Source organism: Acomys minous, assembly GCF_964271855.1.
Source record: "Acomys minous genome assembly, chromosome: 1".
In the NCBI taxonomy this organism is placed as follows: Eukaryota; Metazoa; Chordata; class Mammalia; order Rodentia; family Muridae; genus Acomys; species Acomys minous.
This window is the reverse complement of record NC_140483.1, coordinates 14060001-14082040: the sequence shown is the minus strand read 5'-3', so window position 1 is coordinate 14082040 and position 22040 is coordinate 14060001. Positions and strand designations below refer to the sequence as shown.

Genomic DNA, 22040 nt, shown 5'->3' with positions numbered 1-22040 from the left:
CTTAAGTCGCTGTTGAGGTATATGACTGACAGACAGTGGTGACCAGATGTGCTCCGTCCAGACAGGCTTTTGTGTCCTTTCTAGACAGCCCCTCCTCAGGGCTCAGGGGCTTGTTTCATGCTGAGCTCCCAGGAGGTCCCAGGGGTGTGACCTCTCTCCTCCTCCTTCCCTGCCCCCCACCCCTGGGCCAGCTATAAAGCTGGTCTGCACCAGCCCTCAGTAGACTCGAGACCCTTTCAAGACACCTCAGGGATACACACACCCACTGCTCCTTCTCCTCCTGGGCAACACCATGCATGTCCTGAGGCTCTGCTGGGCGCTCTGGGCCCTGTCACTGGCCAGCCCTGGGGCAGCCCTGACTGGGGAGCAGCTCCTGGGCAGTCTCCTGCAGCAGCTGCAGCTTAATGAACCACCCATCTTGGATAAGGCCGATGTGGAAGGCATGGCTATCCCCTCTCACGTGAGAGCCCAGTATGTGGCTCTGCTGCAGCACAGCCATGCCAGCCGCTCCCGAGGGAAGAGATTCAGCCAGAACTTTCAAGGTAAGCCCTCCCCTCTTGTCCTCGGTCTCTAGGAAAGGCAGACTGATCAGGCTCTCCACCTGTGCTGTCAATGGGTCCTTGCTGTGGTGGGGCTCAGAGTGGAAAGCATGGAGGATGCAGTCTGAGGCAGTGGTTAGAAGGGAGCAGGTATGGGAGGGTGGCTGGGGTGGGCACTGGGGCTCTGGTTGAAGAACCCTCCAGATAGGAAAAGGGCAGAGGCTGCACTTGCTGGTAAATTCAGAGTAGAGGTGAGGAGGAGAATGGAGGAAAACAGAGCCTCTGGAGAGGTCAAGGCCAGGAGGAATTTCCCAGGATCACCATCTGAAATAGTAGCTGTGTCTTGCCATAGACAGAGAATGTGTGTGTGTGTGTGTGTGTGTGTGTGTGTGTGTGTGTGTCTGGGTAACAGAAAGTTTGGAAAAGTGAGAGAGAGAGCACACTGGTATCCACTGGACTCAGCCCTCAGGGGTAAAGCCACACCTACAAACTTACTGTCCTATTGTACTGAGGCCTGGACACATAAGGATGCAGGTTCTTAACCGGCAATGGAGGTCACTGCTGAGAACAGGTGCGGTGAGCCTCCTGCTATCCTATAGCCTCAGGTGTTAGGGAACACCGGCTGCTGTGACCTAGGAATGTGACACGTCCTTAACATTTGCCCCAGGGTTCAGCAGTGCTGACAAAGATGTTCACAGATGTCGGTTCCTCTTTTATGGACATGTCACTGAACAGAAGCCCTCACAAGAGGGTCTGCCCCTTCAGAAAGGCACAGTTCCACTATCGGCCTTGGAAGCTCTAGTCTCTGCAGCTTGACTCTGTACTCCCCCGACCCACCTTCTCTGGAAACCTTCCCGGAAGAACCCAGCATTGCTGCCTTCCTGAACCCCGCCAGCTCTTTCCTTGCACAGGGTTCCAACGCCACCACCAAAGGTGGAAGTGCTAATAAAAAAGACACAACCCCGACGGTTATTTTTAGCATTCAGGGCCTCATTGCAAAATTTACAGTTCCTGGATAAGGAACTACTCTCAATCCCCCCCCCCCCCGAGGGATTACCAAAGAGTCTTAGCCATCGGCTTTGGGCCTTGGGCCGGGGAGGTTATCTGGTGCCTGTGGAAGCTCGGCTGACTCTGTCCATGTCTACAGAGGTGGCAGGCAGGTTCCTGGTGTCAGAGACCTCTACACACCTGCTAGTGTTTGGCATGGAGCAGCGGCTGCCGCCCAACAGCGAGCTGGTGCAGGCGGTGCTGCGGCTGTTCCAGGAGCCGGTCCCCAGAACCGCTCTCCGGAGGCAAAAGAGGCTGTCCCCTTACAGTGCCAGGGCTCGGGTCACCATTGAATGGCTGCGCTTCCGCGACGACGGCTCCAACCGCACCGCCCTCATCGACTCCAGGTATAGGCTGTAAGGGGTGTGTGTGTGTGTGTGTGTGTGTGTGTGTGTGTGTGTGTGTGTGTGTGTGTGTGTGTGTGTGTGTGTGTGTGTGTGTAAGTTGGGGAGTTCCGCTCGGCTTTGCTGGGGGGTGGGGACTGGACAGACACCTCCAGGGTCTCCTCGCCTGACATGCTCGCGGTTGTGTCTCAGGCTTGTTTCCATCCACGAGAGCGGCTGGAAGGCCTTCGACGTGACCGAGGCCGTGAACTTCTGGCAGCAGCTGAGCCGGCCAAGGCAGCCGCTGCTGCTCCAGGTGTCGGTGCAGAGGGAGCATCTGGGTCCGGGGACCTGGAGCGCCCACAAGTTGGTCCGCTTTGCAGAGCAGGGGCCGCCGGGCGAGGAGGGGCGGGGCGAGCCACAGCTGGAGCTGCACACGCTGGACCTCAAGGACTATGGGTAGGTGCTGTGGGTTAAATTGATAAGCGAAATCGAGAGACAAATGGGGAATTTGACTTAACTCTGAAATGGCAAATTTTCACAGTGTGAGACTACTTAGAAAAGTCTTCCTCTGACTACTAGAAAGCCCCTAGTAAATATTATTTATTTTTCAATTCTTAGCTGTCCACCCCCACATAAGTAACCAATATTCACTCGTTTCCTTTGCTGGCACTAGGGTTGGAATCTAGGCCAGAAAATTGCTCCCAATGAGCTATACACTCAGCCCAATTATTATTATTATTATTATTATTATTATTATTAGTTTTTGTTTGTTTTTTTGTTTTTTTGAGACAGGGTCTCTCTGTGTTAGCCTTGGCTGTCCTGGACTCGTGTTGTAGACCAGGCCAGCTTCAAACTCACAGCGATCCACCTGCCTCTACCTCCCGAGCAGCCCAATTCTTGAATACCCTCGGAGCTAGATCTTAAGTCTCCCTCCCACCTGGCCCATCTCAGCCTTCTCAGCTGACCGCTGACTTCTCACCCCCCACAGAGCTCAAGGCAACTGTGACTCTGAGGCCCAGGTGGTGACAGAAGGCACGACGAGATGCTGTCGCCAGGAGATGTACCTGGACCTGCAGGGGTTGAAGTGGGCTGAGAATTGGATCCTGGAGCCCCCAGGCTTCCTGACCTACGAGTGTGTGGGCAGCTGCCTGCAGCCACCAGAGGCCCTGACCATCATGTGGCCGTTTCTGGGCCCGCGGCAGTGCATTGCTTCAGAGATGACCTCCCTGCCCTTGATTGTCAGCGTGAAGGAGGGAGGCAGGACCAGACCTCAGGTAGTCAGCCTGCCCAACATGAGGGTGCAGACGTGTAGCTGTGCCTCGGATGGGGCGCTCATTCCCAGGAAGCTGGAGCCATAGGCACAGGGTGTGGCCTCCCCAAGGATGTGGCTTTCATGTGTATCAGAAGTGCTCATTATGCTACGAGAGAGGGGGGATTCTGAATCCCTGCTAGGCAAATGCTCCTTGTGTGCTCTGCATTTCCTTCCTCGGAAACCAGCCTTCAAGGAACACGACTCGCTGGACACTAGGGGGCCTTGCCTAGTCACTTCTGTCCTTCATACTGTCCACTGCACTATACGCTAAGCACTTACATGTATAGTTACTGTAAGCTAAGGACAGAATTCCTAATTGTCATTGTTCCCTTAACCTGTCACTGGATCTAGACTGAGCCCCAGTTTTGACTCTGGACCTAAGACCCAAGTGTACCCAACATCCCCAACCTAGGTAATGTGGACCTTGCTAGATGTAAATAAAATATGTTTTGTAACTTTTTATTTCTTCCCTGCCCTCCTTTTTTTTTTTTTTTCTTGAGACAAACTTTCTTTATGTAGCTCTGGCTGTCCTTGAACTCACTCCGTAGACCAGGCTGGCCTTGAACTCACAACAATTCTCCTGCCTCTGCCTCCCAAGTGCTGGGATTAGAAGCACATGCCACCACCGCTGGGCTTGTTTTCTTATTTTTAACCACAGTTGTGCAAATTGAGGCAGAAAAAGAAAGTTCTGGGACTGAGAACTAAAGAGCTTGATTAAGCTAAGACTTGATCGAAGTCTCAATAATAAAGGAAGGCAAGACTGAATACTGATATTCACTCGGAACACAGTCTGTGGTGTTTGTTTTTCAGAACTGAAATAAAAAGTGTTTTTGCTATTGATGTTTTGGCTTTTTTGGGCCCAGCGATTGGGATTTTATTTCAATTCTAGTTACATTTGGAAAAAAGAAACTTGCCGGGTGGTTGTGGCTCATGGCTTTAATCTCAGCACTATACTCCAGAGGCAGAGGCAGGTGGAACGCTGTGAGTTCTAGGCCAGCCTGGTCTACAAAGAGAGTTCAGGACAGCCAAGGCTACATAGAGAAACTCTGTCTCAAAAAACAAAACTAAAAAAAAATAAGAAAGAAAGAAATTTATCAAGCCAGGTGTGGTAGTATGCACCTTTAATCCCAGCAGAGGCAGCCAGGTCTCTGGATCTGAGGCTATCCTAGTCAACATAGTGAGTTACAAGCCAGTCATCACTACAATGTCAAACTTTCGTTTAAAAAAAAAAAGCCAGGCATGGTAGCGCATGCCTTTAATCTCAGCACTCAGGAGGCAGAGGCAGGCAGATCACTGTGAGTTCGAGGACAGCCTGGTCTACAAAGCAAGCCTAGGACAGCCAAGGCTACACATAGAAAGAAACCTTGTCTCGAAAAACAAAACAAAAAATAAAATAAAATAAAAGGAAAGGAAAGGAAAGGAAAGGAAAATGGAAAAAGAAAAGAAAAAAATCAAAGGGCTCACTTCCCTTAGACTGATACAGGAGGCGCTATTCACAGCATCGTCTGTGACATGGTAGGATGCCAAGTGTACAGAGGCTCAGCCCAGGGAATGGACCTCTTAGTTTCCCTGCCAGTCTGCACAGCCGTTGGCTGCAAATTCTATAATCTCTAGTCTAGTCTGTATTGGCCTGTCTTTGCCTCCCAAGTGTGTGTGTGCACGCACTAGCATGTGCTATGGAAGTCAGATGGAAACTTTTGGGGACTGGCTCTCTCCCTCAACAGTGGGCTCTGGGGGCAGACTCAGCTAGTCAGGCTTTCACGGCCAGCGCCTTTACCCACAGAGCCATCCTGTTGCCTTAGACCTTGAACTTCTCATCCTCCGGCTTCCACATCCTGAGTGTTGTGATCACAGGCGGGTACCACCGTGACTGGCTTTGTGTCACTGGGGACCAAATGAATGCCTTCAGGCATGCTACCCAAGCGCTCTGCCAATGTGAGCTACATCTCTAGGCCCTAGTTTATCACTTTGCTGTGTTTAGCCACTTCATGCACCCTCATCCATCACAGCCTTCTCCGGACCTTGAGACAACTGTAACCTACCGAGGAGCAGACATAGAAAGCCTTTCCGTCCATTATCAAGGGCCCCGACCGTTTCTTTTCTTTGGTAGTAGTGCCAACAACCCTAATATACCTGAGGCTAGACCCCCAGGGCACAGGCTAGGCAGGTGTCAGCATCATCAACAAAATGTGTGAAGTGGGAGCAGGGAGAAGATCAGGCAGAGCCCATCTGAGGAGCCAGGGGAATGACCAGAGGACTACAACCAGGGACCCAGAGAAGCCAGCTGTGGGGTCCTTAACGATGGCAGTAGCAGAACAGGGACATGGTCAGGCAGAGCTAAGGGATGACAAGGACAGAGGGAAGTTCTGGGAAATGACTGTTAGCTAGGTGCTTAAGGGAGAAATGCTGGAAGCCAGAAGAGACAGACAGAGAACAGAGAGGAAAGAGACATCCTGTTTCAGATAGCCACAGGCTGGCTAGAATCAGGGACAGGGAGGCTGCGAGGATTATTTTTATCGTTACAGAAGAAGATGAAAGCCCAGACACACAAGTGAGGTCATTGAGGGGTGGAGGTGGTTAGTGCTGGCAAGGTCTCGACAGCAAGCTTTGCTTGCACTCTTTTCCTTGTGGAAACTGAGGCTTGCAAGTGGGTAGTTTGCAGCAGCGGCCCCCTCCATGGTCTGCACTCCACCCACCCCACCCCACAGCACGTCCAGCGCCGGTCTTGCCCTGGGTGAGGGCGCAGAGCATGTACAGAGGCCACTGGTCTGCTGGAAATATCCAAGCCCCAGCCAGAACACACCTGACGCTCAGTGTGTTTGGCCCCAGTTAGAGACACTAGCAGCCTGGGGCGGAGCAGTAACATGTGGTTCCGGGAAACGCTGAAAATGCCATACTTTATTTAGGGCAGGATAAAGCCTTGGAACTTCCAAGGTACCAGCTCCTTACCACGCAGCGTTCTCTGTGGCTATAGCTGGGAGCAGGGTAGGTCCACTGTGCCCCAGTACTCCCCTGCCCTGTGCCCCAACTGGGTCTGCTTATTAGTTTCTGGGGACATTCAACCCCACACAGGGCTGATCACGAACTTTGCAGATGCTCTCCAGCGGCCATCCTAGGCTCGGCCCAATGTGCTGGGGCACAAAGGAACGACAGTCCGGAGACTTCCTCTCCAGGCTTTGTGGGCGTTAGCTGGTCCGGTCCCGCCCATAGACCTCGGCGAGGACGGCCACGCGTGAACCGACTTTAGAAAACAACAGAGGGGCTCACTGGCCAGCGCACAGTCCTCGCGGTCCAGCTGGCGCCGGCGCGGGCGAAGAGTCCAAATTAGGTAACGCGTGGACACGCTCTGCGCATGTGCAAGAGGAGCAGGAGTTTCACTTTGTAACTTTTAAGTGGCGGGGACGCAGCCCCGCCCCGCCAGGTGCGGACAGACCACTCCCCGGGGCGCGCGCCGCCGCCGCAGGTAAAGTGGGAAAGGGGGCCGAATAAGGGGAGGTCGCTGTCGGCCGCTCCCTGGACGCCCTGGCCGGGGTCCAGGCGGGGCGATGCGCCTCGGGTCGCCTTCCCCGGCGGCTGTCGGGAGACAGTGGTGGAGTGGGTGGCTAGAGAATGCCCAATCAAACCCCGCGCCGCAGGGACTTCCTGACAGCCCATGGCTGCGTGGGGACCTATCCCTCCCTACTCCTCTGCCGGCTTTGGAGTTAGTCTGCGTGGTTCGATCTCCCCGCCTAACTCTAAGTGCGGCCTCAGAGCCCTTTTTTTCTTTAATTCCGTACGAGGCTAGACCCGGCTAGCGCGGGCTTCGCACTGTCTAGTTAACCACTCCCTCTTTCCTTGGTATCATCTGGTAGAGGAAGCCTTGGGACTCGGAGGAGGGCCTCGCTGGGGCTGGGTGTTGGGGAGGGCTGGGAGAGCTGGGACGGTAAAGAAACCACATCGGGCAACTTAGCCAGACCTGATAAGCCTGGCTACCTGAGACCTCGTGTGGGGGTGGAGTTGCTGTCTTTCAGTCCCAAACAGGGGATCGACAGCTGTGGGGACTTTTGCAAAAGGCCTGGGTACATCTTTTCTGTCCTGAAGCTCTGGCTGGGTTCCAGGGCCTGCCCTGTCGAGGGTTTGGGATGGGAATGAGACGTCGGGGTGCTGAGCATTGGTTTCGTTAACTGTGGCAGGATGACTACTTCAAGGAGTATGCACCCAGGCAGGGCTCCTGAGGCCACAGTGACTAACCGCTTTTTAAAGAAAGATTTATTTATACGTGAATTTGTATTTTTCGATATTTGAATATGTATTTCTGTGTGAAGGTGTCAGATCCCCAGAGCTGGTATTCCAGACAGTTGTGAGCTGCCATGTGGTTACTGGGAATTGAACCTGGGTCCTCCGGAAGAAAAGCCAGTGCTTAACCGCTAAGCCACCTCTCCAGCCCCTAGCCCCACTTTTTTTTTTTTAAAGGACCATTCTCTCCTAACTCTTGTTGTGATGGGGTTGGAACATAGCTTTGCGCATCCTCGGCATGCACTTCCCTCGGAGCCACATTCTTAGCCTTTAGTGCGCTACTTTGACTTCTTTCCAGAGCCTTCTCAGCCTGGCCTGGCTGCTCCTTGGTGGGTGTGCTCCCACCTGCCCTCTCAGAGCAAGAAAGGGCCGGCTCATGGAGAGCCTAGGTAGTGTCCCTTCCAGTAGCAGCCGCTGACTTTCCGTGCAGTCGGTGAGTGGGCACAGGTTGCCCTTGGCAGCAGGAGCTGAGTGAGGTCTGAGACTGTGGGCCCCAAAGGTTGCCTTCACTTGCCTCTTCATCTTTTCACGTTTTAAGCGTTTCTTGTTTGCTCTGCTGTATTTGATTTCCCTGATTCTGGCCTTTGGGGGGGGAGGGGGACCTTGAGACACAGCAGCTGCCCTTGGTGTCTGCATGAGGCAGAACAGGCCACCTGGCTGAGGAGGCCAGTGACTGGACCTGACCTCTTGCCCTTGCTGTCTTAATGGTTGGCTGATCTCTCTTAGTTCCTTCCTTTTGTTTTGTTTTCAGTGATTCATTTCTTTTTTTTTTTCTTTTCTTTTCTTTCTTTTTTTTTTTTTTTTGGTCAGGGTTTCTCTGTGTAGCTTTGGCTGTCCTGGACTCGCTTTGAAGACCTCGAATTCACAGAGATTCGCCTGCCTCTGCCTCCCGAGTACTGGGATTAAAGGCGTGTGCCACCACACTCAGCATTTATTTTTATTTTATGTGAATTTATATTTTTCCTGCATGTGTGTCTGTGTGAGGGTGTCAGATCCTCTTAAGTCAGGGTCTTATTACACAGAGAGTCACCTGCCTGCTCCTGCTGAATGTTGGAGTTAAATAAGCTGCACCACCACACCCACTCTCCCTTAGTTCTTACCAAACTTTGTAAATTCTCCTGGGATGCCGTTAGCGATGGGGAGCCACAGGGCCCCTCCTGAGGGCCAAGGCTTCTCTCTTTCTCCAGGCCTCTGGAGCAGTGACTTTGGGGATTGACCCTTCCCACCGCTGCCAGTACCACCACAAAGGCACCTCCCTTCCCTGGGACAATGCTCCTTCTGTGAACATTTATGAGGATGTTTTTCCTTTTTCAGTTCCAAGCCTTCCTTGTTTGTTCTGGGGGCGGTCCCCTTTCCCTAATCCTAGCTTTAGGGAGCCCTGGGGAGCTGCAAGGGCCCTCCCTCCGAGACTGTCTGAAGACATGGCTTGGGATGCCATTTCTAGGCCATAGCCACTGGACTTCTGTGGGAGAGGGGCCCCTCCTGACTTTAGCAAGGCCTCAAACCACTGGCTAAGAGGCTGGAGCTGCAGGTGCCGCTGGGTAAAGAAAGAGGAACAGGGCAGTGCCGATGTGCACTAGGAGATGTGGAGGTCTCAGTCTAGGAGTTTAGGGGAAGAGCCAGGTAGGAAGAAACTCACTGGGCAAGACCAGAAAATGGGCATGTGGACAAGAGACAGTTGGACAGGTCTGAGGGTAGGAACAGCGCAGAAGGGTCTCTGTTCTGAATTCCTGAACTGGAAAGAGGGTGGCTCCTTTGTCACTTCTGTGACACTGGGGGCATCTGTGTTGCTGTAGGTCAGTTTGTGAAGGTTGGTGCTGCAGGGGCAGGTCAGAGTGGACGGCCTAGCAGATGAGAAACAGTCCTGAGGCCCGACTCAGTGGCACTGGGGAGCTGCTGGGGGTTGATCCAGCTGAGGACTCCTCCAGCAGACATCCACGGTCCTTCCTCCTTACTGTGTGTGTGTGCTAAGTGTGGCGACAGAAAGAACTTGCATCACCAGGCAGGGATGTTTCGAAGTGCTGGCATCCTGGGGATTTTTCCCCCCCTTTAAAACAGCTGTATGTGGAGATTTCCACAAGTTCCAGGAGTGTCAGCACTGAGCCTGGAGCCAGGTCTCAAGCTTTTTTCTTTCTTTCTTTTTTATTTTTTTGGTTTTTCAAGACAGGGTCTCTCCTTGTAGCCTTGGCTATCCTGGACTCGCTTTGTAGACCAGGCCGACCTCGAACTCACAGTGATCCGCCTGCCTCTGCCTCCCGAGTGCTGGAATTAAAGGCGTGCGCCACCATGCCTGGCAGTCTCAAGCTTTCTATGTAGCCTTGTGATCCTGATTCTCCTGTCTCCTCCTACTGGGATTGTAGGCCTCCTGAGACCCTTCCTTGCTCCTCTGGGTGAAGTTTAAAGGACAGAAAGCAGGAACTTCAGCTCCAAGGTTGGAGGTGACATTCATTGCTGTTCACAGCCACTAACCCGTGGCAATGGCACCATATGCGCAGCACACTTCTTCCTTCAGCCCCTGCAAGTTCCTTATAGGGGGAGGGAATGATCCATTCCTCAGGCCTGCCTGCCCCATCCTTCCCTCGATTCCTATCAGGTGTGTGTGTGTGTGTGTGTGTGTGTGTGTGTGTGTGTGTGCGCGCATGCGTGCGCTCCCTCACTCACATGTGCATTCGTGCATTGCATCTGTGAGTCTGTACAGGCAAGACTTGAGTGTTGGCATGTGTGACTCTGTGCAGGCATATGTTTGAGTATGAGTCTACTCTGGCGTGTGTGTGTGTGTGTGTGTGTGTGTGTGTGTGTGTGTGTGTGTGCACCTGTGTGCGTGTTTGTGTGTCTGTGTGTTTCTGCACAACAGTGTCAGGAGTCAGAATTGTGACCCTACCTCCACCTGACCCCGAGCACCCTCTAGCACATCAGGTAGTTCAGACACCTGCTTTGGCTCTCTATGCCTCCTTTTCCTTTCCCAATACTTCTGCCTCTCTAGCAGCTGGAAGAAACAGACTTTGAGGAAGTCCTCTGAGAATTACAATTTAAGCAGATTTGGGGAGGAAGGGAGCCTGTGAAGGAGGGTGCTTTCTTAGTGACTCTCCACTCATAAATGACGTGAAAAATCAGGCCAGAACCCAGACACCAAAGTCTTCAGGCTTCCGTGCCAGGGGACACACTCTAGAGATTTCCATTAGATTTGCCAGGGGTTCTGGGAGCCCGGGGAGGACTCAGCACCCAGCATGCAGCTGTGCCTGTTTGAAACACTGAGCCTTCTGTTAGAGGGGAGGTGCAAACAGAAGAGGGTGGAGCTGGGGCCTGCTTAGCCCTGAGCCTCGCCCAGGACAGGGCCTGGGCCTCTCCTCTCTGGCTGCCCCTCCCACCTCCCACGTTTGCCTCTCTGCGGGGAGAGCCAGGCTCTAGGAGTCAGGGTTTCTGGTTTGATCCTGATGCACCCAGTTTCTTGGTTTGGGAGATGGGTGGCTATTAAATTTCTGGAACTTGGATTCCAAGAGCATCAAGTTGACCGTCTTGAAGGTCCTGGCTTTGACAATTCTGAGCATGGTTGCAGTGGGCTCTTGCCCTTGGCTCTGATGGGTCAACAGTGTTCCTGGGTGTTCGCTTCCGGATTTGCTGGCTTTGGAGGCTCCCTCTTCCCAGTCTTTGCCTACCTGTTTCTGGATGCCTGAGGCCCCTTGCAGGAGTTATTTTCCCAGCAGTACTTGAAGCCAGGGGAATTTCAGTGCCTGGTGGCTACCTCTGACCACTCCCGCCCCTTCACCTCATTTACCCCTTTTTGGGGCATCTGCTCATAGTGTCCCTGGGCGGGTCATCTAGTCTGACCATCTGGGCTGTTCTCATACATGGAGCTGGTCTCCGTGGACTCTCCCAGGCACAGTGGTGTGATGTCCAGCTCTCTGGATTCTATGCTGGAGGTTTCAGGTGCTCCACCTGGGTGGGGGTGAGAGGGACACTTACCTTTGCCTATGGCCGCACTGGCTGGAGAAACTGCAAGTTCACACCTCATCTTACACTTCTTGCTCCCTAGGGAGTCAAGCATAATGACCAGCTCCCCACTCCTGGATCCCTGGCCATCCAAGGCTGTGTCCATCCGTGAGCGCCTGGGCCTTGGGGACCGTCCCAATGACTCCTACTGTTACAACTCAGCAAAAAACAGCACGGTGCTCCAGGGGGTCACCTTCGGAGGCATCCCCACTGTCCTGCTCATAGATGTCAGCTGCTTCCTGGTAAGCGCCCCCTCTTGGTTATGTGCTTAACCCTTTATTCTCTAGGGCCTTCTAGGAAACTCTCATGACGTAGGCACCCACACCTGTGTGTGCTCTGTGACCCTGCGCATGTGGTAGATAGATTGTGAGTTCCGGAACCATTGTAATGGCCTCTTCCTCAGAGGATCTGGGGATTGAGTAAGGCCTTGTGTGTTGGTGTGATTGTGATCCAGATTGCGCAGCCACTAGCCAGGCCTGTCTTGTAACTGGCCCTCAGGGTGGGTGGCTTGAGATATGAATGGAGAGTATGGACCGTGGCTAGAGAAACTTCTAGTGTGTGAGTGGCACCTCTGGTTGCCCTGGGATGCTGGGGCTTTCAAGAACCAGAAATAGATTAAAAGCAAAGCAAAACAAAACAAACAAACAAACAAAAAAAAAATTTCTCAGGGATTGGAGAGATGGCTCAGAGGTTAAGAGCATTGACTTCTTTTCCAGAGGTCCTGAGTTCAATTCCCAGCACCCACATGTTGGATCATAATCATCTATAATGGGATCTGACACCTTCTTCTGGCCTGCAGGTGTACATGCAAATACAACACTGTATACATAATAAATTAAAAACAAACAACAAAACAAACAAACAAACAAAAAAAACAAAACCAAAAGACTGTTTCTCTGTGTAGCCTTGACTGTCCTGGACTCGCATTGTAGACCAGGCTGGTCCCGAACTCACAGAAATCTGACTGCCTCTGGCTCACAGAGTGCTGGGATTAAAGGCATGCGCCACAGCGCCGGGCTCAGAAATAGGTTCTTAGAGCTGACCTTTGGGGACACATGTCCCTTTCTTTAATGTCAATTTTCTGTTCACAAAGATTCTTCTAATTTGAAACAGGTGTCATTATGTTTGCAGTGACTCAACAATGGAGAGAGAGAGAGAGAGAGAGAGAGAGAGAGAGAGAGAGAGAGAGGATGTTTTGTTTTGCTTTAGGGATAGAACCCAGGCCTTGTGCGCTCCTCAAGGACTTTCCTATTGACTCACATCCCAGCCTGACTAGTTTAGATTTATTGAGGTTCACACGCACTGTCTTTTCACAAACACCCCCAGAGCAGTGGCTCCTTGACCCCAGCTTCTAAGAGCAGAGACACTAGGTTGGTTGGAAGGGGATTTCACAGCCTACGTCTGCCTGAGGCAGGTAGCTAGGTGAGTGGGGAAGCTAGGATGAGGCAGGCGGTCGGTAGTCAGAGGACCTCAGTCCCTGCCAGGCAGGAGCGGAGGGAGCCTACGCCCACTCCCATGCCCATGCCTGCTGACTCTAAACATGACCTAAATTTGTTTCCTAGGAGCAAGATCAACATTGTTGCTCCTGAGGTTTGCTACACTGTTGCTTATCAGGGTTGATAGAGGAAACTGCATATTACCACATTGGCTTTCAGGAACTAGGGGTTCCTACTTCTATTCCCAGCGCCATCCTACTGACAGGAAGAAAAAGTCATCCATGCGTGTGGGCCTTGGCCAAGAGGGAGGAGCAAGCGGGGTGTGGCAGTATACTGAAAGGGGGTAGGGTTACTATGTCTTCAGGATGAGGAGAGCTAGGCTAAGGTGAGGGGTCTGGAAAGGACTAATTGGGCCTGGCTGTGTTGGAAAGCTGTTTAGGAAGAAGGTCCTTTCATCTAGATTCTGCTGGTAGAAGTGATTTTTCCCCCCTTGAGAGACAGGTTCTGAGTATGTTGCTGAAGCTGATCTCTGAGCTCTTGGCCTCAGACAGTGCTGCCTCAGCTCCTCAAATAGCTAGCATGACAAGCTTACACAACCATAGATTTTAAAAGGCGTGTGTGTGTGTGTGTGTGTGTGTGTGTTGTGGTTTTTTTTGAGACAGAGTTTCTCTGTGTAGCCCTGGCTGTTCTGGACTCCCTTTGTAGACCAGGCTGGCCTCGAACTCACAGAGATCCGCCTGCCTCTGCCTCCTGAGTGCTGAGATTAAAGGTGTGCCACCATGCCTGGCTTCTAAATGGATTTTTATTGCAGGAATTTAGAGAGTAAAGTGAGGGGCCATGTGTGAGCCAGAGGGTCTTAGAAGACCTAGGTGATGTGGAGATGTGCACACTGTGTGCACACAGGCGGGGCAGCAATGGCAGACAGAAGGTAACGGAATGCTGAGGGGTTTGTGTTTGCCCTACATACAGTGTGACTCGTCTTGACTCTAAAAACAAGGTGAGTCAGAAAGAAAATCCCACAGAAACTCAGAGCTTATGGATTTCCCTTAAGGAAAGAACGCTTACCCTTGAAGTTCAGTTCCTAGGCCGGGACTCTGCTGAACGATAGATCCTTACCTAGTGCATCTAAGGTGCCAGGTTCCCTCTGCAGGACTGAATAAATACAAATAAATCCAGTTTCTGACCAGACCACGCAAGCCTGTGCCAACTGAGATGCTTCTCTCTCTGAATCTCAAACGAGCCTGTGTAGGTTGCACTGGAAGGAAAAGGCCTGAGGGGGCAGGTGGGCATCTCAGACATCTGGAGCTAACAGGCAGACCTGGGGTTGTTGGTGTCACACAGGCCTGTTCATCTGTCCCAGACCTCTGGGGTTGGGGCAGCCTAGAGTGCCAGGACATGACAGGTTCACTGGATACACTTGCTGTGTGGGATCTGCAAGCTTGCTTTGAGGAGAAACAAATGCAAAGTATCTGACACAAAATAAATTAAAATGTAAAAAAAAAAAAGAAAAGAAAAAAAGAAACCAGGCTGGCCGTGGTGGTATACTCCTTTAATCCCAACACTCGGGAGGCAGAGGTAGGGTCTCTGTGAGTTTGAGGCCAGCCTGGTCTACAAAGCAAACCCAGGACAGGCAAAGACACAGAGAAACCCTGTCTCAAAAAACAAGCAAACAAACAAACGAACAAAAAAGCCGGATGCACATCTGCAGTCCCAGCTACCATAGGCTGAGACTGGAGGGTCAACTGAGCTCAGCACTTAGAGGCCAGCCTGGGCAATCTATGGAGAGCTTGTCTCTAAGAATGGGGTTTTGGGGTCAAGTAAAGAGGGGAGCAGCTTTTCCACTCTTGTGAGGCTAGACCTCCCCTTCTGCCTTGGGGTCTGCTGTGGCTGGTGGGCTTGACTGGGAGACTCCACCCAAGCCTGCAGCAGCATGACAGCCTCGGTGACATGGGCGCAGGTGGATGGAGGAGTAGAGGAAGGTGTCAGGCCATTGGCCTGTGTGCTCTTTCTGGGCCGGGTGGAGTCCTCTAACCTGCTGAGTCTGGCTGCCCCAGAGCCCAGCCAGTGTACATGACTTGGTTTCTCTTCTCCTTTCAGGTTTTAATCCTGGTGTTTTCCATCATAAGGAGAAGATTCTGGGATTATGGCCGCATAGCCCTGGTATCAGAAGCAGGCAGGTAAATAGAGCAGGACAAAGCTCTTTATCTAGAATGTGAGCACATCTGTGCATTCCTCTTAGTGTGAGTGTTATGTATGGATGTGTGTGCATTGTGCACATATGTGTTTATGGAGGTGCATGTATGCTTACATGTGTGTGCATGTATATGTGTGTATGTATGTATGTTTATGGATGTGTGTTTCTGGGATGGGCTGGAGCCAGGCCTATGCCAGGAGCTGTTGGTCACTGAAGACCCCTGTGAGGCTTTGCTGCTTAGAACTGTGCTCCCTGGAAACCAAGGCCTGGAGATCCGCTCTCTCCCTCGGCTCTGGTTTTAGACTGTGGAGATCCTCATTTCTTTTAGTTTTTTTATTTTTATTTTTATTATTTTTTTTGTCACCAGGGGAGGAGGTGACATTTTCTTGTTCACCTTGGATACGTCTCTCTGAGAGCAACATATCTGAAGTGAGCGAACTTGCACTGGGGCTGCTGGCTTAGTGATCAAGAAGGAAGGCAGGTGTGAGGAAACTTCCCTCCTTCCTTCCTGGTCAGGGCTCAAGTCGGACAAGCCTGTTAACAAAACACAGGCTCTCGGGCCAGACCTCAGGCCCTTCCGGTTCTGCACCGGGTAGGGACAGTTCTGTGTACGTTACTAATGCTGAGTCCCAGAACCAGACTTTCCTGTTCAGGCTGGTTGCTGTGAACCTCTGGACCTTGTGTCAGATGGGGCAGCATGAAGTGAACGGGACACGTCAGGTACCCCACTCCCAGTTCTGTCCCTGGGGCTCACGGTCATTGCCTCAGCTTCTGAAATGTGCCATAGTGGGATGGGTGGGGAAGGAAGGCACATTTAGAGAGATGCTTCCCCGCCCCCAGAAGATCCTCTCAGCAGTTCCTGCTCAGAGTGGGCCCTCCCAGGAGAGGCGGTGGGAATGGCTTACTTTCTAACTGTTAAGGATAGGTCCTTTCACACTTGGGGTATTTTGCTACTCTCTTTCCTCCATGTCACAGAACTGGAGAGGGGCCTGCGACGGGGCAAGGAGTAGGATGAACAGCTGCAGAGCCAGCTTTTCAGGAGCTCAAGCAGCACCTGACAGTTTACTCACGCCCTATCTTACACACCGTGGCCACAGCTCCAGGTTCAGTGAGAGACTCTCTCAAAACAGCATAAAGAAAAACTGAGGAAGGTGCCAAGTGTTGGCCCCTGGTTGCCACATGTGTGTGCACACGTATGTCTGCACCTGAATGCATGCACATAAAGACACACGCGCGCGCACGCGCACACACACACACACACACACACACACACACATCATATCTAACATGTCAGTTCATTCACTCTGAGATGTACACTGCACACATTAGCATTTTGTCACCGTTGGAACTTATTTATTTATTTATTTTTGGGACACTGTCTCCTGTGCTCTGGCCTCCAGGGCTGGCCTTCTTTGAACCTGGGATCCCCCTGCCTCAACCTTCAGGTGAATACTGGGATGATTACAGATGTGTACCAGCATGACCAGTATTTGATTATTATCAATTATAGCTTAATTGGCACCATTGTTTCTTTCTTAATGATTCATTAGGAAAATTATGCATCTGATTACCACTGGCATCTTAAATTAGATAAAACACACTGTGCAGGCATGCACCTGTGTCTTTTATTTTATTTATTTATTTATTTATTTTTGTAGTTTTTCGAAACAGGGTTTCTCTGTGTAACCTTGGCTGTCCTAGGCTTGCTTTGAAGACCTGGCTGGCCTTGAACTCACAGCAATCCACTTGCCTCTGCCTCCTGTGTGCTGGATTAAAGGCGTGCGCCATCACACCTGGCTAGTCTTTTTTTTTTTTTTAAATGTGTGCATGTATGTGTGTTTTGCACACACACTTGTCTGTGCACTACTGTGTGCCTGGTGCCCACAAAAGCCAGAGGAGGACATCCACAAGAGGGTGTCGGGGCCTCTGAAACTGGAGATACAGATGGTTGTGAGCCTCCATGTGGGTGCTGGGGATTGAACCCAGGTCCTCTGGAAGAGCAGCCAGCGCTCTTAACCACTGAGCCATCTCTCCAGCCTCATATGTATGTGTTTTGAAGTGGACCCATTCCAGTGATGAGGCCTTATAAGCATTCTTACTTTTCCTTAACTACTTCCTGGGTGCAGGGGCACTTTGTTTACCTGCTCCCTTCTTGTTCCCGGGTCTGCTCTTTCTCAGGCTTTTTCTCTGGAATCACCTATTGCCTATTATCCTAGTCACTATGGTTCGGTAAAACACAGCTTATAAATTCACTTGGCTGTGTTAGGAAACGTACTGAAAACAGGCAACACCCAGAAATGTGTGTAGGTGGACCAGGGAGGATGTGCACGTTGGCATGGTCCCTCGATGCCATGTCCTCAGCACAGCCCATACAACATGGTGTCCCTCTATGCCCTGTCCCCTGGCACAGCCCATACAACATGGTGTCCCTCTATGCCCTGTCCCCCGGCACAGCCCGTACAACATGGTGTCCCTCTATGCCCTGTCCCCCGGCACAGCTCGTACAACATGGTCCCTCTATGCCCTGTCCCCCTGCACAGCCCGTACAACACAGAGTTTCATGCCACAGAAGTTTGTGGGCGTTGCCTCCATCTCTGTTTCTTTAGAGCAGCTTATATTTGCTGCAACCACAAAGAGTTAGTAGCTTTGATTCTGAACTCAGGGTTAGAAAGCAAAAATATTGACGAGCAGGGCGTAGTGGCGCATGCTTTTAATCCCAGCACTGGGAGGCAGAGGCAGGTGGATCTTTGTGAGTTCAAGGCCAGCCTGGTCTACAAATCCAGTCTAGGACAGCCAGTGCTGTTATACAGAGAAACCCTATCTAGAAAAACAAAACAAAACAACAATAACAATAAAAGCAAAATATTGGATATGTATATTCAACCTTTTGGAATTTTAGAATGATTAATCTTTTTTTTTTTTCTTCCTTTTGTCTCCAGTGAGGCCAGATTCCAGAGATTGTCGTCTTCGTCCTCAGGGCAACAAGACTTTGAAAATGAGCTGGTTGGTATCTAAGGGATGGTTGTTTTCCTGGCTCGAAGGGCAGAGGGTATGGCCTGGCAGTAATGATTGATGGAGGTCCAGGCAGTTGAACTCCTGGTCTAGTGACTAACAGCACTGTGGTCTGTGAGTGGTCAGCTCTGGGGAGAGCTCCCCTCGATAGAAACAGAAACAGGAGGACTCAGAAGTACCTGGAAGGAGCCAGGGGCTAAATGATCCCTCACTGTAAGGCTCCATTAACTTTGCAGGCAGAACGGGCTGTGAATCCCCTGGGCTTTGCCAGCACCGTGTCTCTGGCACATGGGTTACCTGCTTCTTAAACTAATGGCTCTTGTGTTCAAGCTAATGATTGACTTGTTTGCTAGGTTTTGAGCCAAACGTGGGCAGGAACCTCATACAGCCTTGTCCTCAGCACTAGATATCTGGTAGGCATTTAGTCACTGTTGAATGAGTGATGGACAAATATTTGTCTTTCCCAGCTGGTAACAGGCTACCTTCATGGAGTAGTAAGGCACAGGAGATCATAGCGCCTACGTATACTTCTTGCCCTCTCAAAGGCCTGCTCTGGGCTGCTTTCCAACTCACTAGACTTGTTCCTGTTTTTGTCCCACTTTTCCTGCCATTTGGAAATAATTTCACAGAAGCCCACATGGCTTATCCCAGCTCTTGATTGAAGTTTTGCAATTTGATCCTGGAGCTTATGTAATGCCACTGACTGGCAAAACTTGAGAGGTTTTAGCCAGCCTTCCAGTTACAGGGTTGTGTCTTTTTATTATTATTTTATTTATTTTTTAATCCCTGTCCACCATAGAGTTGTGTCTCACAAAGAATGAGGGCATAAGGGAAGGGGAATCCTGTTTTACACAGCTAGAAGTGGAATGGTGATTTAATCTCAAAGATGGGATTGTGTCCACCTCCCAAGGACATGGATATTGGGTGCTAACACCTGCTCTCCCTCTGCAGGGATGCTGCCCCTGGCTGACGGCCATCTTCCGCCTGCAGTGAGTAAGATAGGGCCGTCTGCTGGGGCATGTGACTTTGTGTGGGTGCTTGGCCGTTCAGGAGGAAGTGGCTGAGATGTTTGATCTTTGGGTGGTGTCTCTTATACTTTTCCAGTTCAGGATCCAAACAGTGTGTAGGGGCTAGGGAAAAAAAAAAGTGGCTGGGAAGTCCCTGTAGTCAGAGCACAGGGGCAAAGGAGGCCTTTAGGGTTCACAGGTCCTACTGGAACTCAGGGATCCCCAAATTGCAGTTTGACTTTAAAAGTTCTTGAATCTAGTGATAGACTTTTGCACCAAATGAGGTGGCCAAATGAATATAGAATTGAACCCAGGACTTCATGCAGAGTAGGAACCTACTTCTGTTCTCCAACCCTTAGCTGTATCTCCAACCCTTAGCTAAATATATTTATTCCTCCCTGCCCTTTTGTTGTTGTTGTCGTTGTTGTTTTGTTGCTGTTTTTTGAAACAGGGTTTCTCTGTGTAACCCTGGCTGTCCTGGAACTCTCTTTGTAGACCAGGCTGGCCTCGAACTCAGAGATCTGGCTGTCTCTGCCTCCCTAATGCTGGGACTAAAGGTGTGCGCCACCACCACCCAGCCTATTTCCCCACTTCTCATCCTTTCCGATACATATAAACTTGTCTGGCAGCGTTCCTGACTATATCTAATCAGTGTTAAATATCAAGTAGAAAAGTTCCTACCTAAAGTAAAGCAAAAAATGCCCCTGCAAAACCTAAATTAGGTTACATAATATAAAAGAAAAGGGCATCGTAGAATTGATGAAACACATTGGCTTGGGGGTATTAAGTTCCTCTCTCAGGGCCTCAGTTTTTCCACCTGAGTTTGAGTGGGAGATCAGTGGGAGTTTGGTGGCAGTTGTACCTGAGGTTGTTGGCAGGAGGGAGGGGCCACAGGGAGAAGCCATTGGACTTTAAGAAGCAAGAAGAAGCAGCTGAGTGTGTGCGTGGCTTGCTTGGAGGTGAGCAGGTGTTAATTGCCAAGCTTATGCTGGACTGAAACTCTGAGCAAGCATGACATGGGCCTGTCAGTGAGCATCCATGGGCATAGGATGTCGTTGTGTTCATGGCATCCATGAGCTCCGCCATGGAGATGAGGCGGGATGAGGGCAGCTAGTTCTGGGCCCATTCAGATGTGACTGTGCCAATCTGTAGTAAGGTGCCTGGTTGCGGAGCCTGTGCCGGGGCTGTGTAAATTCACTTTTCCCATGCTTGCAGGCTTGCATCTCTGGCTCTATCACACAGGGCTTTCATGGTCTCCAGCCTTGGAAGCCCTCTGTGTGAAGAATGGGGAAAAATAGGTAGAACAGCCACGGCAGGGAAGTGTGGCTTGCCTCCTTCTCCCAGCCCATCCTGGGGTTGGGGGCCAGGGAGACAGTGAGGAAGAGGGCCTGGGTACAAATGCATTGCATTCCCAAAGCAGCCTTCAGTAGCCATCTTGCCGTGGAAGAAGCAAGTAGGGATTGTGGAAACGTTGTATCCACATGCCTCCTCCATCCATTGTACCATGGGGACTCAGGCGTCTCTTTAGCAACTGGATGTTTGCTGAGGGCGCAGTGCTGGGACTGAAGATGGCCCACTGTCCCCTACAATAGTCACGAGAATTGGGGAATACTTCATGCACACAAGGCCTTGCAGGCCTGGCCTCCTGCTGCTGTCTGTTGAGAGTGCCTCTGTGTGTCTTGACCAGTGATGACCAGATCCTGGAGTGGTGTGGGGAGGATGCTATCCACTACCTGTCCTTCCAGAGGCATATTATCTGCCTGTTGGTGGTGATCAGCTTCCTGTCCCTGTGTGTCATCTTGCCTGTCAACCTCTCAGGAGACTTGCTGGGTGAGCCCCTTTCTCGGCCGTCGTCTGGGCTGGCATGGAGCAGGGGGTTGGCTCTAAGGGAGGGACTTTTTGGTAGAGGAGCCCCTGGGGGGATGTGAGACCGTCTTAGGGTGACTTTAGGAAAATTATCATCCAAAGAAAGATCTAGAGGAGAATATTCAAATCTGGGCCGGGAGCTGGGACCTCTTAAACATCAACTTTTGGTTCTATGTAAGGATGGAAAAACTTGACAAAGCAACCAACCACTAGGGCTATAGGATTGGGCGGGTTTCAGCAAGTGTGTTTTTGCTTATTTTCTGAGACAAGATCCTACTATGTGGTCCAGGCTAACCCTCCCTCACCCTCCTGAGTGTTGGGATTATAAGTAAAGCCACCACCCCTACTTCAGGCTCCTGTCCTTACTCAAGCTTGGAGGCCACCATTCGTGGACCCGAAAGATGTCTGTGAAACTCAGTCCCAGCCACTGTGGAGTTATATCTCCCTGTCTTCCAAAGGCCATCCCAGATCCACTTGTGACATCGAGTGGCTCTCAGCCTTCTTGTTGGTAACGACCAAGGATGCTTCTAATTATCATCAAAGCATCTTTAAAACAAACCTCAGGGCCAGATGAGCTTCAGCTCTGACTTTGCTGGCTTGGGGAGCTGTAGCATTGGGCCCTGGCTGACGGAGCTTTAGCAGGTTGACGGGATGATGTCACTGTCCTCCGGGCATCCTGTACTGTGCCTCCCCTGAGCTGTAGAACTATATAAACCAAGCTCAGCTGCGCCCCTTCCTGGTTTCTCACTGTGCCCCTAGAACTAAGTCTTGTCTTCTCTGCAGATAAAGACCCATACAGCTTTGGGAGGACGACGATAGCAAACTTGCAGACGGAGTGAGTATGGAGCCTGGTGACCACCAAAGGAGGCTGGTTTGGGAGCCTAGAGAAGGCTACAAACACCCCAAAGCTGCTGTGTTGCTGTGCTGTGCTGTGCTGGGAACATGTCCTGGGAAGCTTTTGTTTTGCAGGAGGCTTAGAGCCCCGTGTAAGAATAGGGATCTCTCCGAAGTATTTACTGGCTGACAAGGAGCATTG

General features: G+C 51.2%; 2 protein-coding genes across 2 annotated transcripts in view; both read left to right on the top strand.

Moving 5' to 3' along the window:
* Window positions 1–292: 292 nt before the first annotated feature.
* Window positions 293–3686, top strand: LOC311596635 (left-right determination factor 1-like; the record flags this gene model as incomplete). Its single annotated transcript, XM_084780279.1, has 5 exons — window positions 293–542; window positions 1305–1507; window positions 1590–1933; window positions 2123–2368; window positions 2901–3686. The coding sequence occupies 5 exons, from the start codon at window positions 293–295 to the stop codon at window positions 3268–3270; spliced, it is 1413 nt and encodes a 470-aa protein (XP_084636405.1). The 3' UTR covers window positions 3271–3686.
* A 2745-nt stretch (window positions 3687–6431) lies between these two features.
* Window positions 6432–22040, top strand: part of TMEM63A (transmembrane protein 63A) — a 38733-nt gene continuing 23124 nt past the window's right edge. Inside the window, exons 1-7 of the mRNA XM_084793859.1 lie at window positions 6432–6687; window positions 11533–11731; window positions 15023–15102; window positions 18059–18122; window positions 19083–19120; window positions 20826–20968; window positions 21788–21839. Of these exons, the coding sequence (XP_084649985.1) occupies window positions 11546–11731; window positions 15023–15102; window positions 18059–18122; window positions 19083–19120; window positions 20826–20968; window positions 21788–21839 (563 nt within the window). The 5' untranslated portion in view covers window positions 6432–6687; window positions 11533–11545. The remainder of the gene's footprint in view (window positions 6688–11532; window positions 11732–15022; window positions 15103–18058; window positions 18123–19082; window positions 19121–20825; window positions 20969–21787; window positions 21840–22040) is intronic.